General features: G+C 36.5%; 2 protein-coding genes across 5 annotated transcripts in view; both read left to right on the top strand.

Annotated features, from left to right (window-relative positions):
• Positions 1-1,149: 1,149 nt before the first annotated feature.
• On the top strand, positions 1,150-15,938 carry LOC107089664 (B-cell linker protein-like). Its single transcript, XM_015382570.1, has 19 exons — positions 1,150-1,338; positions 5,579-5,604; positions 5,700-5,728; positions 5,814-5,851; positions 6,086-6,179; positions 8,251-8,303; positions 8,400-8,421; positions 8,497-8,592; positions 10,974-11,002; positions 11,504-11,540; positions 11,664-11,724; positions 11,993-12,023; positions 12,160-12,196; positions 12,277-12,373; positions 12,507-12,544; positions 12,661-12,695; positions 13,648-13,716; positions 14,390-14,548; positions 14,905-15,938. The coding sequence occupies exons 1-19, from the start codon at positions 1,336-1,338 to the stop codon at positions 15,019-15,021; spliced, it is 1,071 nt and encodes a 356-aa protein (XP_015238056.1). The 5' UTR covers positions 1,150-1,335; the 3' UTR covers positions 15,022-15,938.
• A 2,134-nt stretch (positions 15,939-18,072) lies between these two features.
• cltcl1 (clathrin, heavy chain-like 1) overlaps positions 18,073-27,000 on the top strand; it is a 44,091-nt gene continuing 35,163 nt past the window's right edge. For 3 of the 4 annotated variants that reach the window (XM_015382591.1, XM_015382592.1, XM_015382590.1), the window contains exon 1: positions 18,073-18,312. In XM_015382591.1, coding sequence (XP_015238077.1) covers positions 18,271-18,312 — 42 coding nt within the window. In that variant the 5' untranslated portion in view covers positions 18,073-18,270. The remainder of the gene's footprint in view (positions 18,313-27,000) is intronic. The other variant, XM_015382593.1, reaches the window with a different exon arrangement.

Genomic DNA, 27,000 nt, shown 5'->3' with positions numbered 1-27,000 from the left:
AGATTAAAACTCAGGTTGACAAGAACTCAGTTTGAGTCAGCAAAACTCAGCTTGGCTAGAGTACCCAAAACTGGCAAACAGTCTGGCGTTGAGGTAGTGGCAGTCAGCAGCTAAGAGCGCTCCCTTAATGAGGTAACTCACAGCAGGTGTGTAGGGAGGTGGACCAGAACCAGGCGCCTCCTGGTGGAGGAAGGGAGACAAATACAAAAAAAACACATACACAGACAGGAATCCAGACATTTTTAGTGAGTAAATAGCATAAATCTAAATATATATGAAATAAGAGAAATCTACATTTTCCAACCACACAGTTCAGCAAAAGCCTGTTAGTCAGCTATCAATGGAAATCTAAAACCTGCCGGACAGCGGCCCTTGAGGACCGACTTTGTGCAGGCCTGGTTTAGATCAATGAGTAAATCCCTCAGTCACAGTCCAAATTTAAACCAAACCAATAGCCTTGGGTAAGACTTAGATATGATTGTCACGTGTTATATGCCATATTTTCCTGAGCTTATGCTTTTTTGCCAGAAGGAGTAATCACATATTTCATTGTCTAGACTTCTAAATATGATAGAGACACGGCAGATGTAGAACAGCTGGAGCGATGGCAGAGAAACGGGGGTAAGTAATGTTTTAGAAAGGGTTGAATACAGATAACTCTCAGCTTTTTATGTATAAATGTATGTTAAAAAATGATGTGTCCTTTTCATTTCAGTTCACAGCCTCTTTAAGAAGGATAGCCTATATCTAAGAGGATAGATGTTTATAGTTGTTACATAAAACCTGGACCAACCCAAAAGGAATAGATTTAGCAAGGGACTTCATTATCAGTTTTAAATGGACCTTTTGCCACTTTATTACTGGATTATTGTCTCAAGCACTCAATTTGTTCCTATATCTTGATGTAAACTAGTGGGAAAAAAAACTGAAATAGAAGCTAAGAGACTCATAATGATAACAAGGAACTGAAAACACAGCATAGTGTAGATGATCTACTAAATGCAACTTCTGGGTTCAGTTATATACACATAAATACTGCAGCATCAGATAGGCACTTGCTTTTTGACCAAGGGGGTTGAGTGGTTAAACGCGGAGCCGTGTTTCTGCTCAGTTGCAGATATTTTAGGGGAGGGAGATGTGACTGCAGGTGAGTCTCTCTGCTTCTCTGTCTGCTGACAGGTAGGAAATGCAAATAGAGGCAGAGAGAGCTGCTGCCCGCTCTCAGTAGCCTATATCACACATTTTCAATCTTTGAAACCATTTGCATCCAGAGGGACTGAAACAAAGAGCTCTCCTCATGACTTGAGCTGTGAGGTCTGAGCCCACACCATAACCATGGTAAAGTAAAGGCTTTTTTCTTTTGGTCTAATTTTTTCAATGCTTCGTTAATGCTTGATGGAATAAAAGGGAAGTGAGCAGGTGTTCTCACAGACCTCGGTTGACTTTTTGTGCAATTGCTGTCAGTTAGAATTTCTTTTAAAGAGCAACATAATGAAATAATGTGATGATAGTAAGAACCCATGTGTTTGAATGTGTTACAGGCAACTTTAGAGTGATTCAGTCTGTTTGGTGTGACAAAAAGCCTCATTTCCTCACTGTGAAACAGTTTTTCATAACTCAATAGCAGGATTTTAATCTTTAATTTGATTTCAACATGATGTAAATGATAAATTATGATCACTAAAACAGATCAAACATTTACGTCTCATCATGTACTACTGCTGTCTTTATTTGTTTTTTCTTTCCAAACATATCGCTTCCTCACGATGACTTTCAGCCTCTTGTACAGTAAACCATGAAGGGAGTGGTTTTTGCAAAGTGGAAATACTATATTGTTTGATAGGAAAAAATATTGAACCTTAATTGCACAAAAGATTATGTTTCTCAATTTTCTTTTACAGTTTAGGAGGAAGTCAAATTTGTCTTATTCACAGCTTGACCAATTCACGTGATAAAGCCCACGTTTTTCAACTAAAGTAAAAGGGATATTTTTGAAGGGGTTTAACTCACATGTAACCTTGCACTACCCGTTCTTTATTAAAAACAGCTTGAAAAAGGGAGTGCCGATGAGGACTTCCGCTGGTATTACACTTGTGATAATACAGAAACACTATTTCTATTGTGTGAACGGTGAAGCATTTAAATTATGTGTCTCACCCTTGTTTGCATCAGATTTAATTTCATAGCTAGATTTTTTTTTATTTTCTTCCTACAGCACTGTGCTCTTTGAGCCACCTATACTTGTTATACTTTACACTTAAAACACTGCATAATAGAGAGGCACCATTGTAATAAAACAGCTGACATAAACCATGAGACTCTATTTAAACATGAGGAAAATTATGTTAAATAGCAGAAGGGTGATATAGTTCTCTTTCAATAGCCCACCTGCTGCTCATTTGACAGAAAGGCGACTGTTTTCTGACATGTTGAGAATGACCTGTGACTCACGCTGAAAACCATTTGTTCATCTCCACCTTTCCATTTGTCCGTAATCATTTACTCTGCACAACACTTCCCCTGTGGCCGCCTGTGGGAGAATATTCCACTTCCTTATTTCACATGAGGTGTGTAGTTAATCTGCTTCTCACGCTAATCTAATTAAAAGTGACAGATACCATATAACAAGGACATGCAATTAGTAAACAGAAGGAAAGCTAGTGCTCAAAATTTCTATAAAAGCATGGGCTCTTTAATATCTGATATTTTCTAAAAGGAGGTCCCCATCCCTTTCAACACTTTGGTAGCCAATAATGATGTCATTGTTTAAAGCTTCTGATCATTAACAGCAACTTAGATAAAGAGAAGCGCCCCACTTAATGTATTTTACAGCAGCACCTGAGACAAAATCAGATTTAGGAAGACAATTATGAATGTACCATATGCCTGAAGATGTCACATTCATGTTATTGATTATTTGCAAAGTTAAGCAAAAAAAGAAGAATGGGTCAAGCTGTCTACAAGCGAGAGGCGGGGTACACCCTGGACAGGTCACCAGTCCGTCACAGGGCAACACAGAGAAAAACAGGACAAACAACCATTCATGCACACACTAAAATCTAGGGAGAATTTAGAGAAGCCAGTTAACCAAACAGTCATGTTTTTGAACTGTGGGAAGAAGCCGGAGTACCTGGAGAGAACCCACACATGCTCAGGTAGAATATGCAAACTCCATGCAGTGGTACCCGTGGTCATTGGGGCACTTGGGCAGTGACCCCCTAAATATGAAAAGTGGTTACAGCAGATCCCGGGAAATACATCAGACATCTCGGTCCAGAACAGTGCAGTTCTAGGAACAGCAAAGATACTGCACAGAACCCTTAAGCTCCCAGGCCTCTGGTAGAGGACCCAAGCTTGGAGGAAAAAAGGGGGGGAAGGCCACCCGCAATGGGTGAGGAAGAGTTTTTTTTATATATATATATTTTTACACACATATATGTATATATATTTATATAAATACATATATACAAAAACAAGATTAAAGTTTGCAAATGTACCCAGGGAAAAAGATCTGTAGTGTTGGAGAAAGCTTCGTAATTTGTTGGAAATAAAATAGAGCGTTACTAAAGGAAGGACTGGTGAACTTCACAATATAGATAAAATCTGGAAAGTTACACAGTATCTTATTGGATTAAAACATAGATATCTGTCAAAAATGTTAACCCTGAGCAAAAATTACTGTATTGACAGAGATCCTAAATATCAGTCACCTAATACACCTTCAAAACGTTTCCCTGGATCAACGAAGGGTTCTTATCTCAGTCCTATAAAAAGTTTGTCTGCTGAACAGGTTTAAGAGAGCAGGGCTGCCTTCTTTAGTTCCACCAGTTCTGTCAAGAGAAAATGGGCCAAAAAATAGTATTGAGAGAGATTTGGGGAAGAACTCCAATCTTTCTTCTTATTTTCAAAAAAGTAAAAAAAAAAAAGTAAAATATAAAATTACCTCTCTGTCATCATTCCAGTAATCCTAATGGATGTAAATCTGGTAAAGTGTAGTTAGGTTAAATATGAATGGTTAAAAAATAGTTGTCTTTTTATATGGTTAACGAAAATATCTAGTTTATAATCTTTATAAGAAAGATTTAGAGTCACGCTTTTTTATTCCAGCTGGCCAACATGGAAACTATGATGATGTGTGCTTTTTTTCCCAAAGGACTAGAGGCAGAAATATGTCTGGAAGGGATTTAATGGAAGGGACCATCGTCTGGGGAAAAAAAACTGCTAAGACTCATTGAGGGAAACAGGATAAACAACAGTCTAAAGTAGGGAACATAAAGACAGAGGAAAGTGAATATGGGACAAACATTAGGTGAGTCTAATTCTCCATCTAAATAGAGGAAATTGTATTTTATACCACCTGTCCCGTCATCTTTTGTGGGGTCATCAAAACACTATCATGGGTAGGAAAGGAGCGACTGTTGTGCTGATTTCGGACAGTCTTTATGGCCTTATGGATGTTATTACAGGACTGAGAAACACATGGATGATGTTTCTCAAATTGAGCCTTATAAAAAATACCTAAAAAAAAAAAAGTTACACAAATGTAGTGAATGGCTCAAACTCTCTGTTAAAAAACCCAAAACTATGAAGGTGAGGATATTTGCATGTGTCGGATAGAGTAGACACAAATAAAAGACAAATGGGCTGTCCCTTTCCATCTAGTCACGCAAGGGACTGTGGGTAACCACTTAGGTCCCAGGCAGCTAGAAGAAATTCTGAAAGGTCTCCATGCTAAATGAACTATTAAGAGGAAGTATCCCGCTTCCTCTTCCTACCTCCTTCCTCACTGCCAGCACTATTTGGATGGCACTTATCATGTTGAAGGCTGTCTCACTTCCGCTTTGACCTTAATGTCCTTAATGATTTGCACTATTCAGATGCACCTTAACTAACTACTGAGAGGGAGCATGAAAGGTGAAACTAAACCTGTAAAAAGCACAGGGATGAACAGAACAATTGCAAAACAGAGCATGGGTGAACAACAAGATCTTGATACAAGATAAAGATGGAAAATTATATTATATACAATACAACAATTATATACAAAACTAGAAGTCCACAGAACTGGAACAGGTAGGGGGTTTTATGGAAATAAAACATGTTTTTCCAGTCTTAGCAGTTTTTTTTAGGTCTACTGAGGCTGATCACAGGCTAATATATTAAAGTGGCACATCCTTAGACTGAAATTCTGTATTCTAAATGATTGAAATATACACCGTATAGTAAACTTCAATGATAAAGTATGATACGGATTGCCATGAGTGGAGCTCCGTTTCTTTTAGGCGTCAAAAAATATATTAAAATTTTTTTGTTCCTGGAAGCTGTTAAAACTACTTAATTTTGAAATATATAAAGAATGTTAATACTCTACCACACTGGTCATACCAAAAAGCAACTTATTCATGTGTTTGTGTTCCATAATAACCAATTGCACACCATGCTCAAAAAGCAGCAGGCTGGTCAATGAAGCAGATAAATAAATAAAACTAACTTTGTAAACTACTTCTCCAGGCTTAACCTTAGAGAAATTGATAATTTACTGTATAGTAATTAATTACTTAATCTCTGGTGTTTTCAGAGTTTTCTTGGAAAACTGAAGAACCGGTAAGTACAAAGGAACATACCACTTCTAGATTCATCATGCATTCCTGCACCATGTGTAGGTTGAGTCTCTTTTTTTCCTCTCTTTTGAAACACAGTGGACCTCCAGCCCCTCCAAGGAGAACAGGTAAGATATACATTCAAATAATACAAATATACACTTAATTTTTCATTTTTCTGTGTTTATGCTTGGGGATCTTTATGTGTTTCAGACAACAACGCAGGGTTTCAATGGCCACAAGATGAATTTGTAAGTCTAATATTCCATGATTCATCTCGGCATAAATGCTAATATTCTTATTTTAAAACATGCATCCTGCAAAGCTTGTACGATTAAATACTCTATAAGAAGGATGATTTGTTTTTCGATTATCCATGGGTTTGAGGTTGGCGAGCCAAGATGACATGGATTTACTCCACTCCAGCCAGCAATGAGGTTAAAAAGTTTAGATTTCAGTCTCTGACACTGATTGTCTCTGAGCAGGATGATGAAGACGGGGACATGTATGAAGTTCCTCCCTGTGAGCGTCAGCCTGTCAAGGTCCCACAGACACAAGTGCAGGAAAACATTTACTTAGGTAAAAATCTCAACATGGAAAATTGTTTACACTCCCTTACACTCCAACCTTTTGTTGACACGATTTCACATAACAAGCGTAAATATCAATGCTTCTTATTGGTTTTTACCCCCTTGGCCTACACAAAGTAGTGCATAACTGTTTATTAAAAGAAAAATGACATAAGTACACTTTTAATGTCTTTCATTACGAGTTGAAAAGTTTGGCTTGCATTTGTATTCAGTCCCTGTTGTCTCATGTTGTTTCGCAGTCAAACAAAAGGGAGGAGAGAAATTTGAGACAAACATGATGAGGATTTTGTGATAATGTCAAAAGAAACTCACAGGAAAAACAAAATGGAAACTGGACATAAAGCATGGGTAGAGTATTAGGCCATGAAGCCACAGCAACCGAAGAGCAAGCAGACAAATGGATGGTAATGGATGATCCAACACAGAGCAATCAATAGCAGTAAACTTAATACTGAGGGGAGAATGGAGAATGACATCATATAGGTGAGTTAATCAGTGGGTAATGTGGAACAGCAGAGGCAGAAGAGAAGCAGGGAAACTAAGAGAAAGTTACTAATTAAACACATAGGAAGCTAAAATGTAACACAAAAATAATCTTCTAACAAAGGGGAAAATACGAATACCAGTAAACCAGTAACCGAAACCAGCTACCGGTTACTTTACTTTACTGATTAGCTACTCATCAGCGTATTGTTCAACCTTGGGGAGGGATGGGGTATGCCTTTCATCACTATAATGTCACACTCATTTGGCTTACATCATTGGAAATGCTCGAAGTTCAAGTCCAACAACTCAGTGTACTTGGGTCAGAGGCAAGTCATTACTCTCAACTTTGACTTTATGTATTTTAGGAATTTGTGGATGGGCAAGCAGCTAGCGGGAGGAAAGCAGAAGAAACAGGGAATATCCATGTAAGTGGAGAGAACAAATACCTGGTGGCAGACAGCTGAAAGAGAAAGTGCTGAGAACTGAAAAACAAAGATGGAAGGTTAGAAAAAGGGAGGCTAAAATATATCAATGAGTTCAATGAAAAGGAAAACAGAAGCGAGAAGAACCTTTTCATAATGATGTTTCTAATTTGTCAGTAATATTCATAGAAACATATTTATTGTAGTGCTCAGGGTTTTATTCCTTTTAACCAAATAGTTAAGAAAAAACGTTTTCAAGCAAAAATGTTTTGATGAGTGATTTACATTTTGCGATAGTTTTTGCAGTGCTCTGTCATTTTATTTGTTTTAAATCAATATGCTTACAATATGTTTCTTCAGTACTGCTAAGATAATAAAGTAACAGTATTATTAATACAAAAATCAAATTTTAAATGGAATTAGGCACACTTTCTTAATTTAGGCTAAAAGTAAATGTATATATTTAGGTTCATAAAAGGAGTACATATAAAGGGAAAAAAAAATAATAAAAGGTGATATTTAACATTAATCAGCATTGAAGTCTACTAATAATTACAGATAACGGGAAAAAAACGTAAAAAAAAAAATAAGAACAAACAAATACAAAATAAAGATATTTTAAAGGTGACTTATGGTGATGACACAAACAAAATAATATCTGAAACATATTTTATAAAACAGAAAAAAACAAAAGTGGGAGGTACTTTGCAGCCAAGACCTTAGAATATAATGATATGCCTTAAGATTCTTATCTTAAGAACATTTATTTTCTGTTTTTCAGAAATAACGCTTGTTTAATCCAAATTCTAAAGAATCAGTAGAACCAGTGGAAGATGGTGTTCTGATGAGATGAGACCAAAATGGAACTGCTGATCCTCATGCAAACATTATCACCATTACATTTGGCCATTTAATTATGTTACTAATGAATATGGAAATGTCTGAAAACTGAAAGACGTCAGGGGTCATAATGGTGGTTAAGATTAAATCACTATATTAGAATGACACAGTCAAACATATGACTAAAACGTATTATGTTCATGTATGTTTGATTCAGCCTGAACCGTACTTTCCACACTTTTCTGCCACTTGAAATGGCTTTAAAGTACTTTGAAGTATATTGTATATATATATATTGTTGTTGTTTTTCAGAAAGGACATCTCGCAATGAAGTCCCCCCTCCTCCCAGACCGTCCAAATCCTCGGTAAAAACAGTCTTGAAAATATGTCTTTTTGTCTCTGAACCTTTCCCAAGATATTCCTTTTAGCTGTGCTTAAATGTTCTCACCTTTTCTATTCAGATACCACAAAGCGCAGGAAAACGTAAGTTGTTTTCATTGTTTTTTATTTAGTGCTCAACTTTTTTCTTAAAGTTAAATACATGTTTTGTCCCTCCAGCTCCAGAAATAGACAGAAATGAGAAGCCTGGAAGGAGAAAGATGCCTGATCCTCCAGCCCGCCCTGCTCCCGCGCCAGCTCCTTTACCTGAGGAAGGTGAAATAATACAATAATACTACAGTCATAGGTCAAAATCATTGAATGAAACCTTATATGAATATTTTAATGAACTTTCATACCAGCGTTAAAGGTTTCCTCCCGTCTGTGTTTTAAGTGGTATTTAGAGAAGATGAACAGATAAACCCAAAGCTGACATGTTTAGTGTAATATTCCGTTAAGCAACATATTTTCCTTTGGTAAAATAAAGGAGAACAATCAAGCAGCCCTTAAACAAAGTAGACAGCACCCCCTTCTGAAGTACCTCTCAGGTTACAAATTGGGAGCTTCAGAACATTTTTAAATATCCATATAAGCAAGAATAGACGAGACTTCCATTGTTTTAACAAATACATATATATTTACCATTGAAAACTTTGAACTCAAACCTAAAAATATTTATTTATTTCATAAAAATATGAGGTATAAAAAAAGCTGCTCTTGTAAAAAAAAGCCTAAGTACTTCTGTCTAACAAGAATAATTATTAATATTAAATCCTCTTGTTTTGCTTCATTTGAGTAAAATATATAAATATCTAATATTGCAGTTTAATTAAATCTCTAAACCATTTCATAAGCATTAATTAGACAAGGATCCCGTTTTTATCCAAATGATTTATTGTGCCGTGAATAGGTGTTTGCTCCTTAATTGGTTTTTGTCAAATTTGCTGCATACTGAAAGGCTAAATGTGGGGATTCAGATATGAACAAATATTGCCAATATTGCCAACAACAGTATGTAGTATCTGACAGTGACTTTTTTCCTATCACTGTGGAGAAATCTCAGTCCACTGTTCCTGCAGAGCGGCTTTAATACGCCTGCAGTTCATCATTGTATCACTGTCCTGCTGCAAACACTGAGCAAATTCCCAAAGTCCCAAACCTCCAAACTAAAATCACCTGTCAGTATCATGCTCTTGGAGTTTACAGCAGATGTAGTAAAACACATATCTTTGAAAACTTCCTCCTTTTTTACGTCCCTTAAGAGATTTTTTTATCTTACAGATCCTTAAGGTTTGTTTTTCTTTTTGTTTCTTTATGGTCAGCAGTGATTTTTGTCCTTGGATTTTTCTCATAGATCCCATTTTTTGTCCAATATCCTTCTTGTTGTTGAATCATAAATACATATTTTAACTAAGGCAGATTAGGTGTAGAGTTATTCAAATGTACGTTTTGGGGTCCTATTTACCTGCAGGATGAGGTGTCAGTATATTTTTGGATTCATTTTAATAGGATATCAACTCTTGGGAGTATTGTCTTTTGTTCCCTGTTGTTTTTAGATTAGTTCATAATATTGTTTACCCAACAATTATTTGTTAGGCTGCCTGTTTAGATATTTTAGCTTTGTTACTTCATAGATTTTATTCGGCAGTAAGTTATGTCATGATACAGCAAGGGGAGGCACAGGCAGTCGTAATTTTCACATTGGACCAGAATCACTTAGTTTATTGCCTTAACAAATGAGATTAATATGAGGGGAAAAAATATTGCCTCTTAGTTTATCTTTGATCTTAAATGGTACTTGAAAATTTGATACATTTAAATTTGATGAGAAGTGGGAAAAAAGCAGGAATTTTTTTGGGAGCAAATACATTTTTACTAATTTTGCCAAAGACTGTAATCTTTTTTTTTCTGTTGTGTTACAATTTTTACAAATTTATTTTAAACTAGAGGATCTTATTGGTAGTAATTGAGAACATTGATTTATTTTCAGAGTGGAAGTCTCCAAAGTGTGGCCATTTGTGGCCCTTGGAGGAAATTTAGGTGGTCCATGATTACAGTTCAAGAACAGTTAAGATTTAAGTTTGCCATTTCAGATAAACATTAACAAAATACTAGAGTGTAATTTTTTCCATACCTAAAATATACACAAAATTAAAATCCTCTTGAATTGGATCTGTTCTTTGTGTTTGTTGATATAGTCAATTTTGAAAACTGAATGAAAACTAAATAAAAAGTCTTTAAAAAGAAAGAAACCTCGTAAAATGGAAAATGTAAGGAGCAATAGATTATTTGACCTTTTTATCAGTCATATTTTTTATTTTAGCTTTATTCAATTGCACGTAGGACAACAAACTGTTGTCAGGGACTTTTACTAAATAACACATCTTGGATGGGCCCAGATTTTAAAGTAAAAAGAAATAAAGCAAGATTGTGCCATGCCCTTGCTTGCTGTATAAGACACAAAGAAATATAGTACAAACTTGTATAGCTTTGTTTTTTTTTTTTTTTTGTAACCAGGCAAACCTGCAAGACTCATATTTCAGATTATGTTTTAAACTACTAACTAAAATATCATGCTTAGTTTTAACTTTTGTACCAGATATGTAAATTAAAATGGCCACTTTATCACTGGCAGTGTTTCCATTTTTTTCTTTTAGATGTTTATCTGGATCCAAATGTGGAAGAGGTGAGCTTATACTCATAATTTAAAACATGTCACTCATGCAAACATATGAAGGTATCCTAGACAGTTGTTTAGATCTTACCATGCTGTTCACTTTCACTTTAAAAGATGAGAACTTACTTTAGAATTTGCACTCTTGATGTGATAAATCAATGTATAAACATAATAATTTCAATAGGGAATCAATTCAGGCTGACTCACTTTATTCCTCCTATAAAGTTTGAGTCAATTTTCAGTTCAAACCGTTTGGTTGGGGTATTTTACTCTTCATCTATTGTTAAACTGACATTAAATATTCATGCATACAAATGTTAGGAAAACAGATGGACTTTCAGTGGCTGTTCTAATTTTTCCCCATCTGCTGCTTCATATGCAATAGTCCACATTACACTGATTATCATCCACACAGGGCTGAATAACCACTAAAGCATACAAAAATGTATTTAACCAAAACTAAAAGAAAAGAAAATAGAAATATGAAACTGTTCATGACTTTTTTTTCAGGAAGATAGTGATGACGTGTATTTGGAGCCAGAAGCATGTATGTGGCATCACAGCAATGTTTGACCCTATTATAGCACCCAGAATATTTCTTACTCACATTTAGTAACAGAAAACCTGTTAGTAAAAAGATAATGACCGTTTCTTTTCTCCTATTCTTCAGCCTGCCCTCCTGCCCCAATCAGAGGGATTTCATCACCAAAGCTTCCTCCTCCAAAGCCCATGTAATCATGCTTTCCATTCAAGTCTGTGAAGTTCTTTACTCCTGTTTCTAGAGTGAGGTTTAGGGGTGGTTGTGCGTGTCTGGTGGGGTATTAGGAAAGAAAATTCAGCTAGGTAAATGTCTGTTACTTCATATTTTGTGTGCAAGTAGGACAGAAATCCTTTGGAAATCTCAAAAAAAGAGGAATCTGGGAACAGTGCAGAAACCCTTAATCTTAAATCTAAATACTAAATACTTAAAACTAAATATCATTTTCACTCTACCTACAGGATGAAACCACCAGTACCAAGAGCTGTGACTGTAAGTGTACAATACTTTTCTTGTTTGAATACTGAACACTGTCCTAAAATAGTAACACAAGTAAAATAGCTACTGAACAAAGAATAATCCTTCAATATTCTGATTCAATAAATGGTGACATCATCTTCTCTTTTAGCAACCATCATTTCCTGCTATTCACGACTTGAAGACCTGTGAGTTGCATATTAACTAGTGAAAACAACCAAACTGGAGCGATAAAGAAGCAATAATATTTCACCTGTGTGTTTTACAGCTGAAGACAGACGTGCCAGTCTTCCCAGTCAGAAAGCGCTGCGAACCCGTGCTTCAAATCCCTGTTTGCCTCCAGATCTGGTACCACCCAAACCTATGTAAGAGAACTTTCAATATAGGCTATTTAAAGTGGAGGAATTGCCTTCATTTCCACTTTATTTCTCTGGTTAACCTTTTATTTAGTTTATGCATGAATAAAACTAAACTAATCTGTCAAAATCTTCTTTACAGACCTTCTTTCTCTCCAATGGGAGACTACAAACCTGGGGGTGAGTTCAGATCTTCTTGTCTCTGGTTTCATTGGTGTGGGTGGGATTCTAATTTTGGATCGTTTTGAGCAATGCTTACATATTTAACATTTTCGCATTATTAAACCTGTTTTTAGGTGGCAGCAGACTGACAAAACTGTCTGGGAATGAGGTAATGTGTCAATCTTTATTAAAAAAAAAAATTCTACTGGAAGCTCTGAGGCTTCATTTGCAAAAATAAAGTCAGATTTGTATCTAAACTCAATTTAAGTCAGTATGCATACATGTTCGATTATGAATCTGAGAGGCTCATTTTCTGCTTCAGATTCTCTTTTGTATCATCTGTTGTTCTGCAATATTGATGCAACAACTGTCTTAAAAACGTTGTTTTAAATAATATGACAACTATCATTTCTAGTAATATATGCATTTCGGTATTTTACTTTATGATACCGGAAATTGTAATATTAGTCCTGCACTTTTTAGTTTTTAGTTAATAAAAATTGGAAAAAAAGAGTACTGCGATGGTAATATTCATCTTTACAATGAAATCCCAATAAAATATGTTAAGGCTTGTGGGTATAATATAAAGAAATGTGATAAAATGGACAACCGGCTATATGAGACTGGGTTGTAATCATATAGCTGGTTCTCCATTTTATCACATTTCTTTATATTATACCCACAAGCCTTAACATATTTTATTGGGATTTCATTGTAAAGATGAAACCAAAGGCGTTTATGCAACAAAAGCACAAAAGTTTGCAGGAAATGTTTTTTGTAAACAAAAACATTAAGACTTTTTTATAACAGAAAAAATTAAAAAACAAATTGAAGCCTGAAAGAACTATAAATAAACGCTACTTATGGAGAACAAAGGAGGAGGTTAAAATATTTACCCACCACCTGCATAAGTATTGAACATCCAGTCCTTTAATATGTCCTATTATAAAGAGTCATTCTGTGCTTTTGATGTGAACCATAGTAGAACGGCCCAGAATGTGGACATCTATCTTGTTCAGAGAAATAAAGCTGTGAAGTGGGGAAAGATATATGAGACTTGGTCTTAAATGAATATTAAGTGTACAGCTTTTGACTTGCTTTGTGCATTCCATACACCCCAGGATAAGGAATGGTTTGCTGGAGACTGCAACAGACAGACAGCTGAGAGCCTCTTAAACAGAGTCAGGAAGGTAAGCCCAAAGTGATCACTTCCTCTGTTGAAAAACAAAAGAGCTGCATAGTTTCACTTACAGTTTAGGTCTGCTATAAATGCATTACACTTTTTAAAAATGCATTTTAGACACAGCAGATCATTTGAAGCCACACCTCTTTGAAATGGAAATATATAACATCTGAATGATAATGTAGCAAGAGTAACAGTTCAGTAGTTTTCCTCAGCAAAAAAAGGCCTTATTAGGAGGTGCGGATGTGTTGAATGACTTGGTTGTGGCCATTTGATGGTGGCACAAAAAACAAAGATGAAGTGAGCGTTTCTGGTTTCCCAAAGCATCCATCTATTTAGAAAATGGGAGATTTGTGGAAGTGACTATAAGCCTATTTTTTGCCCGTATGTGATGAAAAGAAACAGCATTTGGCTTGAAAGAATGAATATAAGTACTGAACTTTTCTTATCATATTTCTTGACTTTAAAGTATGAAATGATTTTACCTGTGGTGAACTTCAAGCCTGAAAACAAGTAAAACTGGAACAGTTATAAAAATGGTGATATATTACAGCCAGCCCTAATTCTCTTATGATGAACTCAGGGGTTTTGAGTTTGTTTTCCAATTCCAGAAATTACTTTAAGAACGTTTTTTACACGACTCTATTTTCTTTCTTGAAAGCATTTTTAATCTTTTTTAGGATGGTGCCTTCCTCATTCGCTACAGCTCTGACAAACGCCCTCAACAGCCGTACACCCTCGCTGTTCTCTACCAGCAGAAGGTCTACAACATTCCCATCCGTTTTATCGAAGAATCACAGGGATACGCACTTGGAAAGGAGGGCAAGAAGAATGAAGAGGTGAGGCTGAAGAAAAAGTGAGATGTTTGATGAATACAGAAAAAGATGAGATGTTGGTGTCCGAGAGAGAAGAATCCTCTGGATGCACAATCTGATTCTACAACTTACTGACTAAAGGGGGATGAATGCCAATGCATGGCATATCGCTTACATTTTTATTTGAAAAAGTATTTGAAGACAACAGCTCATTCCTCTCCCCTTTAAATGTGTTTTCCTCATGTAAAATCCCACTAAAACACGTTGAGGTTTTTGACAATATGACAATATTTTAAGTTAAATATAAAAAGCTAAGCTGTTGTAATTGAACTCCAGCATTTTGAATTCATTGCTTGTCCTTTTCTTCCCCTTTCTCGTAGGTGTTTAGCAGTCTGGATGAGATGATATCTTATCATAAGAATAACCAAATACTTCTGATTGACAGCAAGAGCCAGGCCAAGCACACAGCAAACCTAACACAGCCAGTGCGACTTTGAAACTACACTAATGACATGCTTTGTTGGAATCTGAAATAAGGCAAAAACTGGGACTTTTTTTTATGAAAACAATGAAATTTAACTTGTGTTCTTTCCATTTCTTTCTATTTTGTTCAAGTTTGTTCATATTTTACTACTGTTGATGGGTGTAAACACTACAAACACTATGATAAGATATTTTTGTGTTTTTTTTCTCCGTTTTCCAAGCTTTGCTACTGATGTATCCTAGTGAGTGTAGCTGGTCTCCTGGATGGAACTGTAGAAGCTGGTGGCTCAACCTGCTTCCTCTCATGGTGAAAAAAAATCTCCTTTGGGTTCAAACCATGAATCTGTAACCTGGAGTATCAGACGGTAGAACAACAAATGTGTGGTATTTACTTTTTTGTGCTTAAACAAAAATATTTTCAGTCTCACACCTCTCCTGTCATCTACAAACGTGCTAAGATTGAATTAATTGTATCTTTAGATGAAAATCAGACTTTGCAAGCTTTTAATCCATTTTTCTTTTACATATTGCTTTGTTTGTGCAGAGCGTGCTGTATAACATGCAAAAACCTGTGCTGATTTAGCAGTGAAATTTGCATGAATAAGATGTGCAAAAGAGAACAGAATTACTTCCTGGAGTCATTTATGCATTGGCATGCGGGTGTGTGGTGTCTTGTACAAGAGCTTCACAGAGATCTAATAATAATATGAACCTAAACCACAATTCAGTAAACTGCAGCAGAGTTTTATTAAGTTACAGATAATTTACCGGTAACTCAACCCCAGTAAAGTTGACTTTTAGGTCTGTAGAGGCCAAAAAATAAAGATATTTTCACATTTTTTCTTTATTTATAAGCTGTATTGTAACTGAAGAATTTTTGGAAAGATTATCATTTAAAAATGTTAACTATTCAAAGTTAACTATACTCTATTGGATCGTGGGCCAGGCTTAATCTTGTTACAGCTATGTTATGTTTACACAATTTTATTTCCTTTTTTTTTTGCCATAGGTTTGTTCTTTGCTTAAAACAATTTCAGTTTCTTACTTTCTTTTTATCCATCCATCCATTTTCTGACACACTATCCAAAGTGGGGTCACAAGGGGTGCCTATCTGCAGCTGTCTAGGGGCGAGAGGCAGGATACAGCCTGGACAGATAGCCAGTCCATCACAGGGCAACACAGAGACAAACAACCATTCACACACTCACACCTAAGGAGAATTTAGAGAGGCCAATTAACCTAACAGCTCTGGATTTTGGACTGTGTGAAGAGACCAGAGTACCCGGAAAGAACCCATGCATGTTCAGGGAGAACATGCAAACTCCATGCAGAAAGTCCCCGGACCTTCTTGCTGCAAGGCAGCAGTGCTACCCACTGCAGCCTACTTTCTTTTTATATCAAAGATTAAAATGAAACAAGATATATGTTTTTCTAGAAGAGTTGGTAAAAAAAAATATTTTGCCAGTTTTGTGCACATAAAATGAAAAGATTCTGTCACGAACAATTTAATTTTTATCCTTCAGAGTAAAATCTGCCATTTAAAATGGATTTGATGAACACAACCATTTCTCTAAACAATGGTCAGATATAAGGGCTGGACAGAAAATGCATAAAACATTCAATCTACGAGGAACAACTGTAGGATGGTTTGAAAAAACAATGTATACTAAAAATAACTGAGTCATGATCAAACATAGAAAAGGTAGAAGCTTTAAAATCTTAACACATACAAACGGCGCCCTCCTTTGGTGCCTCTTGCCTCTAGCCGGCAAAGACCTGGTTTTCTCTGCTGCATAGGCTTTGCTCCGGCTTGCCAATGTGCCTTTGAGATTTGGTTGTGGATTTGATTTTCAAGGCATATGCTTTGCTGGACCCATAGCAGCTTGTGGGAGTGAGGTGTCCCTGTATGAGGGGCATCTCTAACTAGCTTGCTGCCATGACTGGGGTTTCTTTTTAAATTACATAATTTGACAAATCTTGAATGGTGATGAGTCTATCCAAAGTTGGCGGGCGAACCATCGATGCAGACTTCAGGACCATGGAATCCATCCTCCCCACCTCCATCATGCTGCAGGCACTGAAGGATAAGACCAGGCTGCAGCGCATCATCCATCCTGCTGAGAGGGTGATTGGCTGCAAGCTTTCAAGACTGCAGGAACTGTATGCCTCCAAGATCTTAAGGCGTGTAAATAAAACCATCTTCTTCTTCTTTCTGAAAAGAGGTTCCTGACTAAAACCTCATCCCATTAAAACAGTTATTTCCCTCTGATGTTTCTCTCATGAACAGTGTGTAAACTCTGCCTTGGAGACCATTAACCCTAAAAAAATCACTTATTTACATTTTTTCTTGTCTTTTTTAATTAAAATGCAAGCCACACCAAGTCAAATTTCCCAGTGTGTTAAACGTACCTATCAATAAACATAGTGTACATTCTGATTCTTCCAATGACCCTGTGAACTTTGCTGGTCTCCATGATGCTGCTTGTTTACTGATGTTCACAAACTAAAAGCAATTTGATTTCTATATCAATTAGGTAACTTTTTAAGACTATAGTTTGCACGGGATGTCATTTAGGAGTATAAAAATTAGACAGACATACCACTTATTTAATATATTGTTTAAATAAATAAACTATTCCTTCATAATGGACCATTTTGTGTTGGTGTATAACATAAATATATTTTAGTTAATTTTTGTAAACTCACAAAATATGAAATCATGAAAAGGTTTAGCAATCTCTTTCAAAACACAGAAAGATATTCAATTATAACTTTACAACTGCCACTAAAAACAGAATTGTTAAATTTAAAGTTGGTGAAATGGGAAGGGGGAAGGGGTCTTGGCGGAAGGATACGAGCTACACATTAAACGGGATGAATCCAGTTATATGGAAGAGAAATACGCAAAAAAATGCTAAGTCATGACTTATAATGAGTCGGTAATGGTTTTTGGGTCAAGTCTGTAAACTTAAATGGGTCCAAACTGAGCTGGTTTGGTTCAGTTACTAGGTAGTGTGGACTATTTTTCTAAGCGGAGGAGCGGGTATTTTGATTCAGCGCTGGTGTTGAGGAGGAGGGGGGGCTCCTGAATGGGAGCAGTTACTGGATTCACTTGATACCACCCAGGATCCACTCTACCGCCCATCGTTTTGGTTTTTCTGGGGGCACAAAAACAGAAGCCGGTTAGCTCTTTTCCTTTGGTTATTCCCCCCCGTCCCCTCTCCTTCTTCACGGACTCTCCGGGCTCATAAAATTACCCAGAAATGGCTCAGATATTACCGATACGATTCCAGGAGCACCTCCAGGTAAGCATCCAGTGAGGAAAAAAATAAACCCTCCAGTTAATTAGGGCTCCTTTGTTTTTGTTTTTTGGTTTGCCTCGCTCTTGTGTGGTGTTCCCTCCGCACCATGGCTGCACATGTCGCATTTAAATGGGGTCTGAAATTGGGCTGCAGGGTGGTGCTCAATATAGCTACAGGCCTGGTTTTCTCCTGCCGTCCAGAGGATGACTGGTAGAAATTGAACGGGCAGGTTAGACATGGCTTCAGTGCGGACCGCTGCTTTCAAATTAAGAAAATACCCGATGTCATTTTCTTTTCTTTTTTTTGTAGACTATGCGGCGTTTTAAACGTCCTCCCTCTTTTGTTTTACCGCCTGCTTTGAGCTCAGCTGTTCAGGTTACCGCTGTAACTGAGACCCTGAATGGCAGTGGATGTTACAGATGCAATTTTAAATTCAACCCAATGTGAGTAAATTTCTGGCTAAAGAACGTTTTCTTTTCTTCTTCTTCTTCTTTTTTTCGTGGACAGTTGTGCCCAATTTTCTTAGCAGGTGTGTGCAGAAGTCGATTCTGTGATTTTGCACCAGCACTGCCTCACTTCTCTGCATTCAAACTTGCAGGATGCAAAGCTTTCTGGGCCCCTTGTCCAGAGGCGTAGCCAGAACATTTTAATAAGGGTGGCCAGGCAATAACCAATGTACACTGAGGGGGGGCCGAAAGCAAATAGGTGCCAGAACTTCAGGGTCAATTTACTCTGTTCCAACAGCAAAATGAACAAGCAAAACTATATTTTCTAAATAAAGACTGACTATACTTTCCTAACAAATAGACACATATATTTAAACATCCATGTTGTGTAAATTAAAGGTGTAGGGGACAAAATTATTTCATCTTTGAGTTCTGGTGTTAACATCTTATTCATTGTTATTACTAACAATGCTTTTATCAGTAATTGTTCTGCATAAAATTAGTAATTACATGTACTTATGTCTAAATGAAATGGATTATTATTAAGGTAGTTATATCTCTAATTTCACTGAAGACTCAGAGGTGACTTGAATAGACAGTTTTCTCTTCACCCCTTAAGACAAAATGTAGTTGTGAAAAGAGCATGAATTCTGTATTTATCATCTTTAATGTTAGTATGTTCATGAGCATAATTAACCAAAGGTTTTTTTTTTTTTAATAATTGTTAATATATGAAGAATTAAAATGTTAAGTTAGAACATTCCACTGCCACTGTCTGTATTAGAGGGAAGAAATGGTAGGGGTGGCCACAGGGGTGGCCAATGATTGGCTAAGGGTGGCCATGGCCACCCCTGGCCCCCCATCTAGCTCCGCCCTGGCCGTTGTCCTGTAAACTGTGCATTACATTTTGGTTAGATATTTTTTTTACCATTTCCTACAACTTTTTCAATATTTAAACCTCCTAAACACTCACCTCAGTCTATTTTATTTGATTTGTTTTGTCTGCTAAACCAACATAAGCTTCATAATGAACTATAAGAAAACATTTTTGGCATGGTTTCAATTTCTAAGAATCTGAAAAGTGCGGCTTGCATTTGTATTTTACTTGATTTGTTCTGGAACCCTTAAAGGTATACTGGAGGATTTTTGCGAATTTTTGAAAAGACCCGCCCTCTCCACAAAAAAAAAGATAATGCACATGCACAATCCTGTACCCGCTCCCGAGAGGGAACGCTTATTTAATGCGTGCAAGGGCGGGCACAAGCACATTTCTCCTTGTGCCCGCTCTGTTTAAAAGTTGCTGTTTGCATTGTTCCCACAAGCTTACTTTCCAAAAGATTTGCAATTTTTCCACTGTCAGACTCACCACTGGTTAGTGAAAATGGGGACAAGCAATAGGACGTTCTTATGTAAACGTATCACCAGAATGATTGACAAATTAGGAGGACCACTTATTTTGATGAATCACCCGGAAAAACATCCTCCACTGTACTTCTAAAGATTCTGCTGTAACTAATTGTCTTTAGAGTTCCTTGGTTGCACAACTGTTAACCAACATATAGAACAGAAAACAAATGTCAGCTTGTACAAATACACCAAAAGTACATCAAAAACTTTTATTTTGGGTGAATATCTGCAGTTTTTTTTCTTACATGTATGTTAAAAATGCTCATTGGTACTATATAGGGACAATGACTCAAAAAGGAAGTTATAATGTCTGTTTTTGTGTAATATATCAGAGCCCAGAAACACCTAAATCTGCTGAGATGTGTTAACAAGCCATTAACCTGATTTCAGTGCATTGGAGAAGTGACACATCATAAAGGGTTCATTGTGGTGACATCAGGTTATTGACGGCTAGATGTGACTTTCTTACAGCATAACATATGCAAATGGTTCATAATCGATAAAGCTTCACCCAGTTTTATATTTTATTTTTATAAATGTATGTAAGTTTGACCTAATATAGGATTCTGTAAATATTAATTTGTGATATTTAATATATTTGCTTAAAATATACTAAAATTACTTGTAACTGAAGGCAAAAAATATGAATAGGCTAATTAAGCATTGAGTAACAATTCAGTTTGTTTATATCGTGACAATTAACATATGTCATCTCTAGGCACTTTACAGAGACAATTCAAGATGGTTCAAATTTTTCTGTCCAAGGAAAACCAGCTGATTGCTTCGACCAGTCACAATTTACTCAAACAGGCTCCCTGACTTTCCTCTTTGTATGCTTTGAATGAGATTTTGTTGGTTTAGTTAAACATAGACCTACGTAAATTTGTTTAAAGAAAACGGCATGTTTTACATGGTCTTTTGCATCATATGTACACCCTTTTAAGAGGGAAATAGACATGCAGCACCGCTGAATGGGCACTGTTTAATGATAACGTAAGGAGCTCATCCAATATTTATATTTTCAAAACAGAACCACAGCAAATGTATTTTGTAAGTCTTACCAAACAAATGACTCAAATTGCAACATTAAATATGCGTTTCTGGAATGCCTCAGTCATGATTGTTTTTCTTACAACTATCATCGCCTGACTAAGCTTAAGGGGAATTGTCCTCTACTGGCTGGTGGCCATATTACAACCCTGAAAGATTTTCCATCTAAGGCTACGTTCACATTGCAGCCTGAAGTGGCCCAAATCCGACAGGTTATGCGGCCAAAACCTGGATCTGATCTTTTCATGGCGGTCTGAAAAACACAGATCCAATTTTTTTCCAATCCGACCCAGGCCACTTGGCTATGTGGTCCTTAATCCGATATGATCTTGTCAAATGCGACCTGTGTCTGAACAGCCAGGTCGCATTCATCCGACCTGAACGTCATTAATACCCGACAAAGGTCACTATTCTGCGTCTTGCTATGCAGAAGGGGCAAGAAAAACAACAATTATGGCAGATGATGATGCGGAGAGCAGTATTTATGTTTGACCATATTGAAAAGATTGAGTTTTTATGGTTGGAAAAGACCGCTAGATTTGCGCCGGCACTACCATCCATGTTTACTTCTGTAAACATGGAGCATGCTGGCCTGTGACGTCATTGCGTCCTCTACTGCGCATGCGGGACACTTGCGTTGTATGACTGCAGTTCTTACAGGAGATCACATACAAGACGCATATATTTGGAAATATGAAAACATTTTTGCAAAAAAAAAAAAATCGGAATTGAGCATCAAGGCCTGCATTGTGAACGTAGCCTTAGTGGACACGAGCAGTTAATCATTTTGAGTTGACTTTAATCTAACTAAAACCTTTATTGTCAAACGTAAATCAATTATTTGTTTGCATGAGAACATGCAGGGTCATTTGACTCATCTGCCAGTTGGCTTCCCTAAGACTCCTGCTGCTACCCTCATTTTATACCTGTAAACAAATATTTAGTCCCTATATAGTACTGCATCTCAGCAAACCAGAATAATCCTGAAAAGTTTAGTTATTTCTGTTTTACAAAAAAAATACAATTTGTGCATTTATTACACGCTGTACGATGCAGGTTCTGTTAATGTTCATGATTTTTAGCTTAGAGCTAATGAAAATCCAAAATGCGGTTTCTCATAGAACTAAATGAAATTTACCTAAAAAGACTTCAAAAAGACAACTGACTCAACAAGGATGGTAATCCATAAAAATTTGCTGATAAACAAGCTTGTTGTTCAGAATACATCTATTAAGTATACTAATAGAAAGTTGAGTGGAAGGAAAAAGTGTGATTTAAAGATGTGCAACAAGGGTTCAGCCTTAAGAGCGTTATGAAGTTTCTCTATTACAATGAACTGAGTGATATATATTTATTCTCATCTTACTGAGATGAAGCTGCTGTTAAAACCTTAATTTATCAATACATTTTCTGTTCAAATCAAGTATTTTCAGTAATTAAGATGAGAATAGAAAAGCCCTTTAAATTGAAAATTGTTTTTTGTTTTTTTTTGTTTCCTTATTTTCCTTTGGTTTTGGCTCCCAGATCCCTGTTTGGACCAGTCGACTCTTATCTACAGATTTTAACCTCTGATAAAAGCAAAAATGTTTGAGCTACCTGTCTGGTAAATCCCAGTAATCAAAATTCTTTGATCCTCTTTCCTGCTGGTAGACAGTAGAACATAAAGTCCTGTAATTTGCAGATAGCTGCATTGTAACTGTGTCCCTGAATGTTGCTACCATGTTTATCGTACCACAGCATATTCCCAGCTTTGAAGCTCTCTGCTGGTTGAATGTATGGTCTGACACTTGGTTCTTATTTGCTCTGCAGAATTATGATATAATTACCAGATAGGTGTGTGTAGAAGTGGAATTCATCATTTTGCACTCGTATTGCTTCCCTTCACCCCAGCTTATAGGATAAGAAAATGTTCTGCCTCACATCCTGCTTTATGTTAAAGCTTTAATGTTATATCATCTTAATGTATTTCCAGGCTCTAATTGAAACATTGTGCAGCTTTAGAGCATTCAGCCATCTCTGTTTAAGAATAGCACATGCCTTTCTGTCCTCAGTCAGTCATTGCTTAATAGAATGCCTCTTTACAATCTATGATGGTAAAAGTAACAAACAGCCACTTTTATGGTCATCTGAGGGGGAAATCGTTTCCATCATCTTCCCCCTTTTTCACCCTCAGTGTTTTAGACTTCCCATGCCCCCCCCAGTGCCTGGTGTCCTGCAGCCAAAGAAACTTGGTGACGCACCCCTCCGCCTCCACTGGTCTGTAGCTGGTTGTTATGGCAGCAGCAGGCAGTGAAATGGCCTTTCACTAGAGCAGAAGAAGGGAAAAGCAGTCCCCACCCCTCATTTCTAGCTTCTCTGACTTGTTGCTCCCCCTTCTTTCTTGACCTAAGAGCCTCTATTTGACTGAAAAGTCTGCAGGCAACAACAAAGCTCTGTGGCGTATCAGGCCATGTCTGGGTCATCAGTTCAAACTGTTCTCAAAGGCACATTCTGTACCTTTCCCTGATGCATTTCTTCAGTATGAGATAGTGATGAACAACAAAACAATTTACGTTCAACATGAAATCCCAGCTCTACCGTTTGGTGTCCCCCTGTGAATCTAGGTAGCTCAAGCAGATTGAAAAATGTTAGGAATTTGCAAGCCAAAGACTTTGAGCCTCAAGTTGTTCAGCTTTTTTTTTTTGGCTGATATTTACAGCTCACTCTTGTCAAAGGTTCAGTTGAACCTTTTTGATTATTCCTGTTCAGATCTCTCTGGGAGGTTTAACATTGACTTCTACTTGGTCTCAAAGTATAGAATTTGGTTTTTACAATTTTTCATATTTGAATAGGTATGGAAAAAGATCATTGTTTGTCTGGGTATGTTTGAGACTCCTGACTTTATTTTATTTTGATATCTATCTGAACATCTGAATTCTTTAATAAACATATTAATTGTTTGATTTTCCAAATCAAAACTTTTAAAACTCACTGTCAGTTTTGGTTGCTGATTTATTGACAGACAATCTGCTGACAAACTGGCAGAAGACATCAAAGTATGCAGAAAATTAAGAAAAGGGTCTTTTCGTTATTTATTTTTGGGGCATTTGATTTCTAAACGCTCAAAGCGTCGGAACAGCTACTGTATTACTAATTAAAAATACGAAACTCTTTTTAAAATTATATCTTTTTATCATTATTATTTATGCCAAATGAAAGGGTTGGTTTTAATTTTAGTTTCAAATAAAGATAATATAACCTAAATATTTACTGAAAAAGATACTGTAAATGATTTTTTTTTAATCCATATTGTGTGATAGAAAATCCTTTAATTGTTTGGTCAGTCAAATTGTTAAACATTTCAAAATAGAACAGATGTCCAAGATACTAAAAAACAAAATATATGCACTGATGTAACTTTCCATAGCCTCTATCTCCTTCCAATTTTTGACTATTTATTTTTTATTTGGTATTAATACCCAATTTACAATCTGAGCAGGTTTTGGATTGTAAATTTGAAATGTAGAAATTAGGTTTTATATATTTTGAAGCCAATAGAACATTTAGGAATAAAAGGGTTTGTCCTTTTATTCCTATGAGGTTGAGCACAGAGAATCGACTTGAACTAGGACCAACATTTAAAATCTACCAAAATCTGTCTTTTTTTTTTTTTTTTTTTTTTTTTTTTTATTCCTGATTTTAAACCGAGTCCTCTACTGGAAGAAGAAGTTGCTGATACCAACAGATAAGAACCTGCTGAAGGTGTGTATCCTGAAATAAAATAATCTCTAATGTTATTAAAAAATGTGGCATACTTCGTTAAAAACGACCAGTCTGCTTAGTCCAACATTGGGAATAGGATCAGATAAATACAGATGAGTGCAACAACTTTTCTTTGTTTTTGATTTTTAAGAAAAAGCCCTTACTACAGTCAGTTTTGAAATTTTAATTTGCAAAAAAAGCCCTGTGGCATTGTGGGCTCACCTCCTTACTCTGTGATTGGTCCGCATTACTTTAGTCATTGCTTATTGTATTATGTCTGTGATAGACGATGAAACCCACCAGCTGGAGAGCAGAGTACCAAGCCACTTTGTTTCTGTTAACAAAAGTAAATAATTAGTGAGTAAAGCAGTGGAGACAAATTCTGTAGTGGTATGTACCTGGCACCGCAGCTTTTTGCTCTGATCCTGACACTCAGCCCAGCACTGCTTTGTAGTCAGAATCAGGGTAAGTTAACATAAAGTAAAAAAATAAAAGAATCTGTCTTAAACAGATATAAACATAAAACATGTGTAAACCTAAAAGATTTTATTGATTAAAGCTACATTTTTTTATTCATATGTATTTATATAATTAAATGTGTATGAATGGATGTTTTTTGAATGTTTTGTAATTTACAATAAAAAATGTGAAAAAATATTTAATTTACTAATCGTTTAATCAAAAAATAATTGATAGATTTATTGTTCACTAAAATAATTGATAACTGCAGCCCCAGGAAGACTAATAGTCTTGTGAAGTCATCAATTTTGAACTTGAAAACTTCTGTTATATCATTCTGACTTTAACATCTGGCTGTAGATTAAAGTAAATGCACATCTGTTCTGACAGGATAACTGAAGTAAGATTTATGATCTGGAGTTCATAATCATGTCAACCTGCGTCATCCTATATTAAGCTGAAAAAGGTGTGCTAAGCTGTGAAACCGTGCCCTTGCAGCGTGTTCAGCTCTTCTGCTGACTGAGAGCAGCAGCCTACATACTGTAGCTAGCAGCATGAGTAAGTGCCAACTCGTCCTGCAGCTCTAAGCCTCCTAAGAACTGTCCTGCCAGGCTGTTTAAACACCCTTTACCTGCACCTCTGCATCAGTTTCTTCTGCAACAATGAGTGAAATAATGCCACCACGTCAGACAAACGGATGCATTCGATGGGTGTATAATGTAAACGGGGCTTATTTAGCCCCACCAAATGACATCAGGAAAAGAAGCAGAAGGATCGGAGAGGCAATCAGCCAGCAGGGACCATCAAAGTGATTTATAAAATATTAATAATTTTTCTGTTTATATGGCAATAGTTCACAGAAGGTATCCTCTGAAGATGCTTTACATAATTACAATCAGAAAGACAAATATAGTGTGAAGTAGGTTATTGGAACCTAAATTCTTATCATGAAAGAATGCATTAAAGTCAGTTTATTGCATGAATTGGTTTATTTTCTAATCTATAAAAAAACTTTGCAGAAAACATGGAGTCACTGACTTGTAGCATTCAACCCTCTTTGATAAGCATGTAGCAGCAGTGGACAGTCATTTTAGCTCTGTTGATTCCTCAGCTGCTATAATACTGAGGATGCATATATCCATCCATCCATTATCTTACACGCTTGTCCCAATTGGGGTCGCGAGTGGTGCTGGTGCCTATCTCCAGCAGTCAATGGGCGAGAGGCGGGGTACACCCTGGACAGGTTGCCAGTCCATCGCAGAGGATGCATATATATGCTGCATATTTCAAAATTGAAATTAAAGATATATTTTTAAGTTTCTTAACATTCAATTTAAAACATGCAGAAAGGAAAAAAATAATAGACACAAGAAGGGATACGGCATGAGTACTGCTCAGAATACAACATGAACTATGTGGTTCACTGATGTGGGAGCTAAAGCTGTGGAAGCATGAAGCCTTCTCTACTGAGATAATGGTGTAAATAAACAGCTTCACCAATGCTGATACTAGTGATAGCATTAGTATGCTTAGTAGGGGTGTAAATCACACCTATCATGGCGATTCGATTCAGTATCGATTTCCTGAC

The sequence above is a fragment of the Cyprinodon variegatus genome, unplaced genomic scaffold (genome assembly GCF_000732505.1).
Source record: "Cyprinodon variegatus isolate N-32 unplaced genomic scaffold, C_variegatus-1.0 Scaffold260, whole genome shotgun sequence".
Taxonomy (NCBI): Eukaryota; Metazoa; Chordata; class Actinopteri; order Cyprinodontiformes; family Cyprinodontidae; genus Cyprinodon; species Cyprinodon variegatus.
Note: the sequence above shows the minus strand (reverse complement) of the source record. Positions and strands in the feature narration are given on the sequence as shown.

What these genes read in the sequence shown, in the direction of transcription:
- LOC107089664 (XM_015382570.1), top strand. An exon ending in TCTTAAACAGAGTCAGGAAG is followed by an intron (nt 13,717 to 14,389) that starts GTAAGCCCAAAG and finishes AATCTTTTTTAG; the next exon opens with GATGGTGCCTTCCTCATTCG. An exon ending in AGGGCAAGAAGAATGAAGAG is followed by an intron (nt 14,549 to 14,904) that starts GTGAGGCTGAAG and finishes CCTTTCTCGTAG; the next exon opens with GTGTTTAGCAGTCTGGATGA.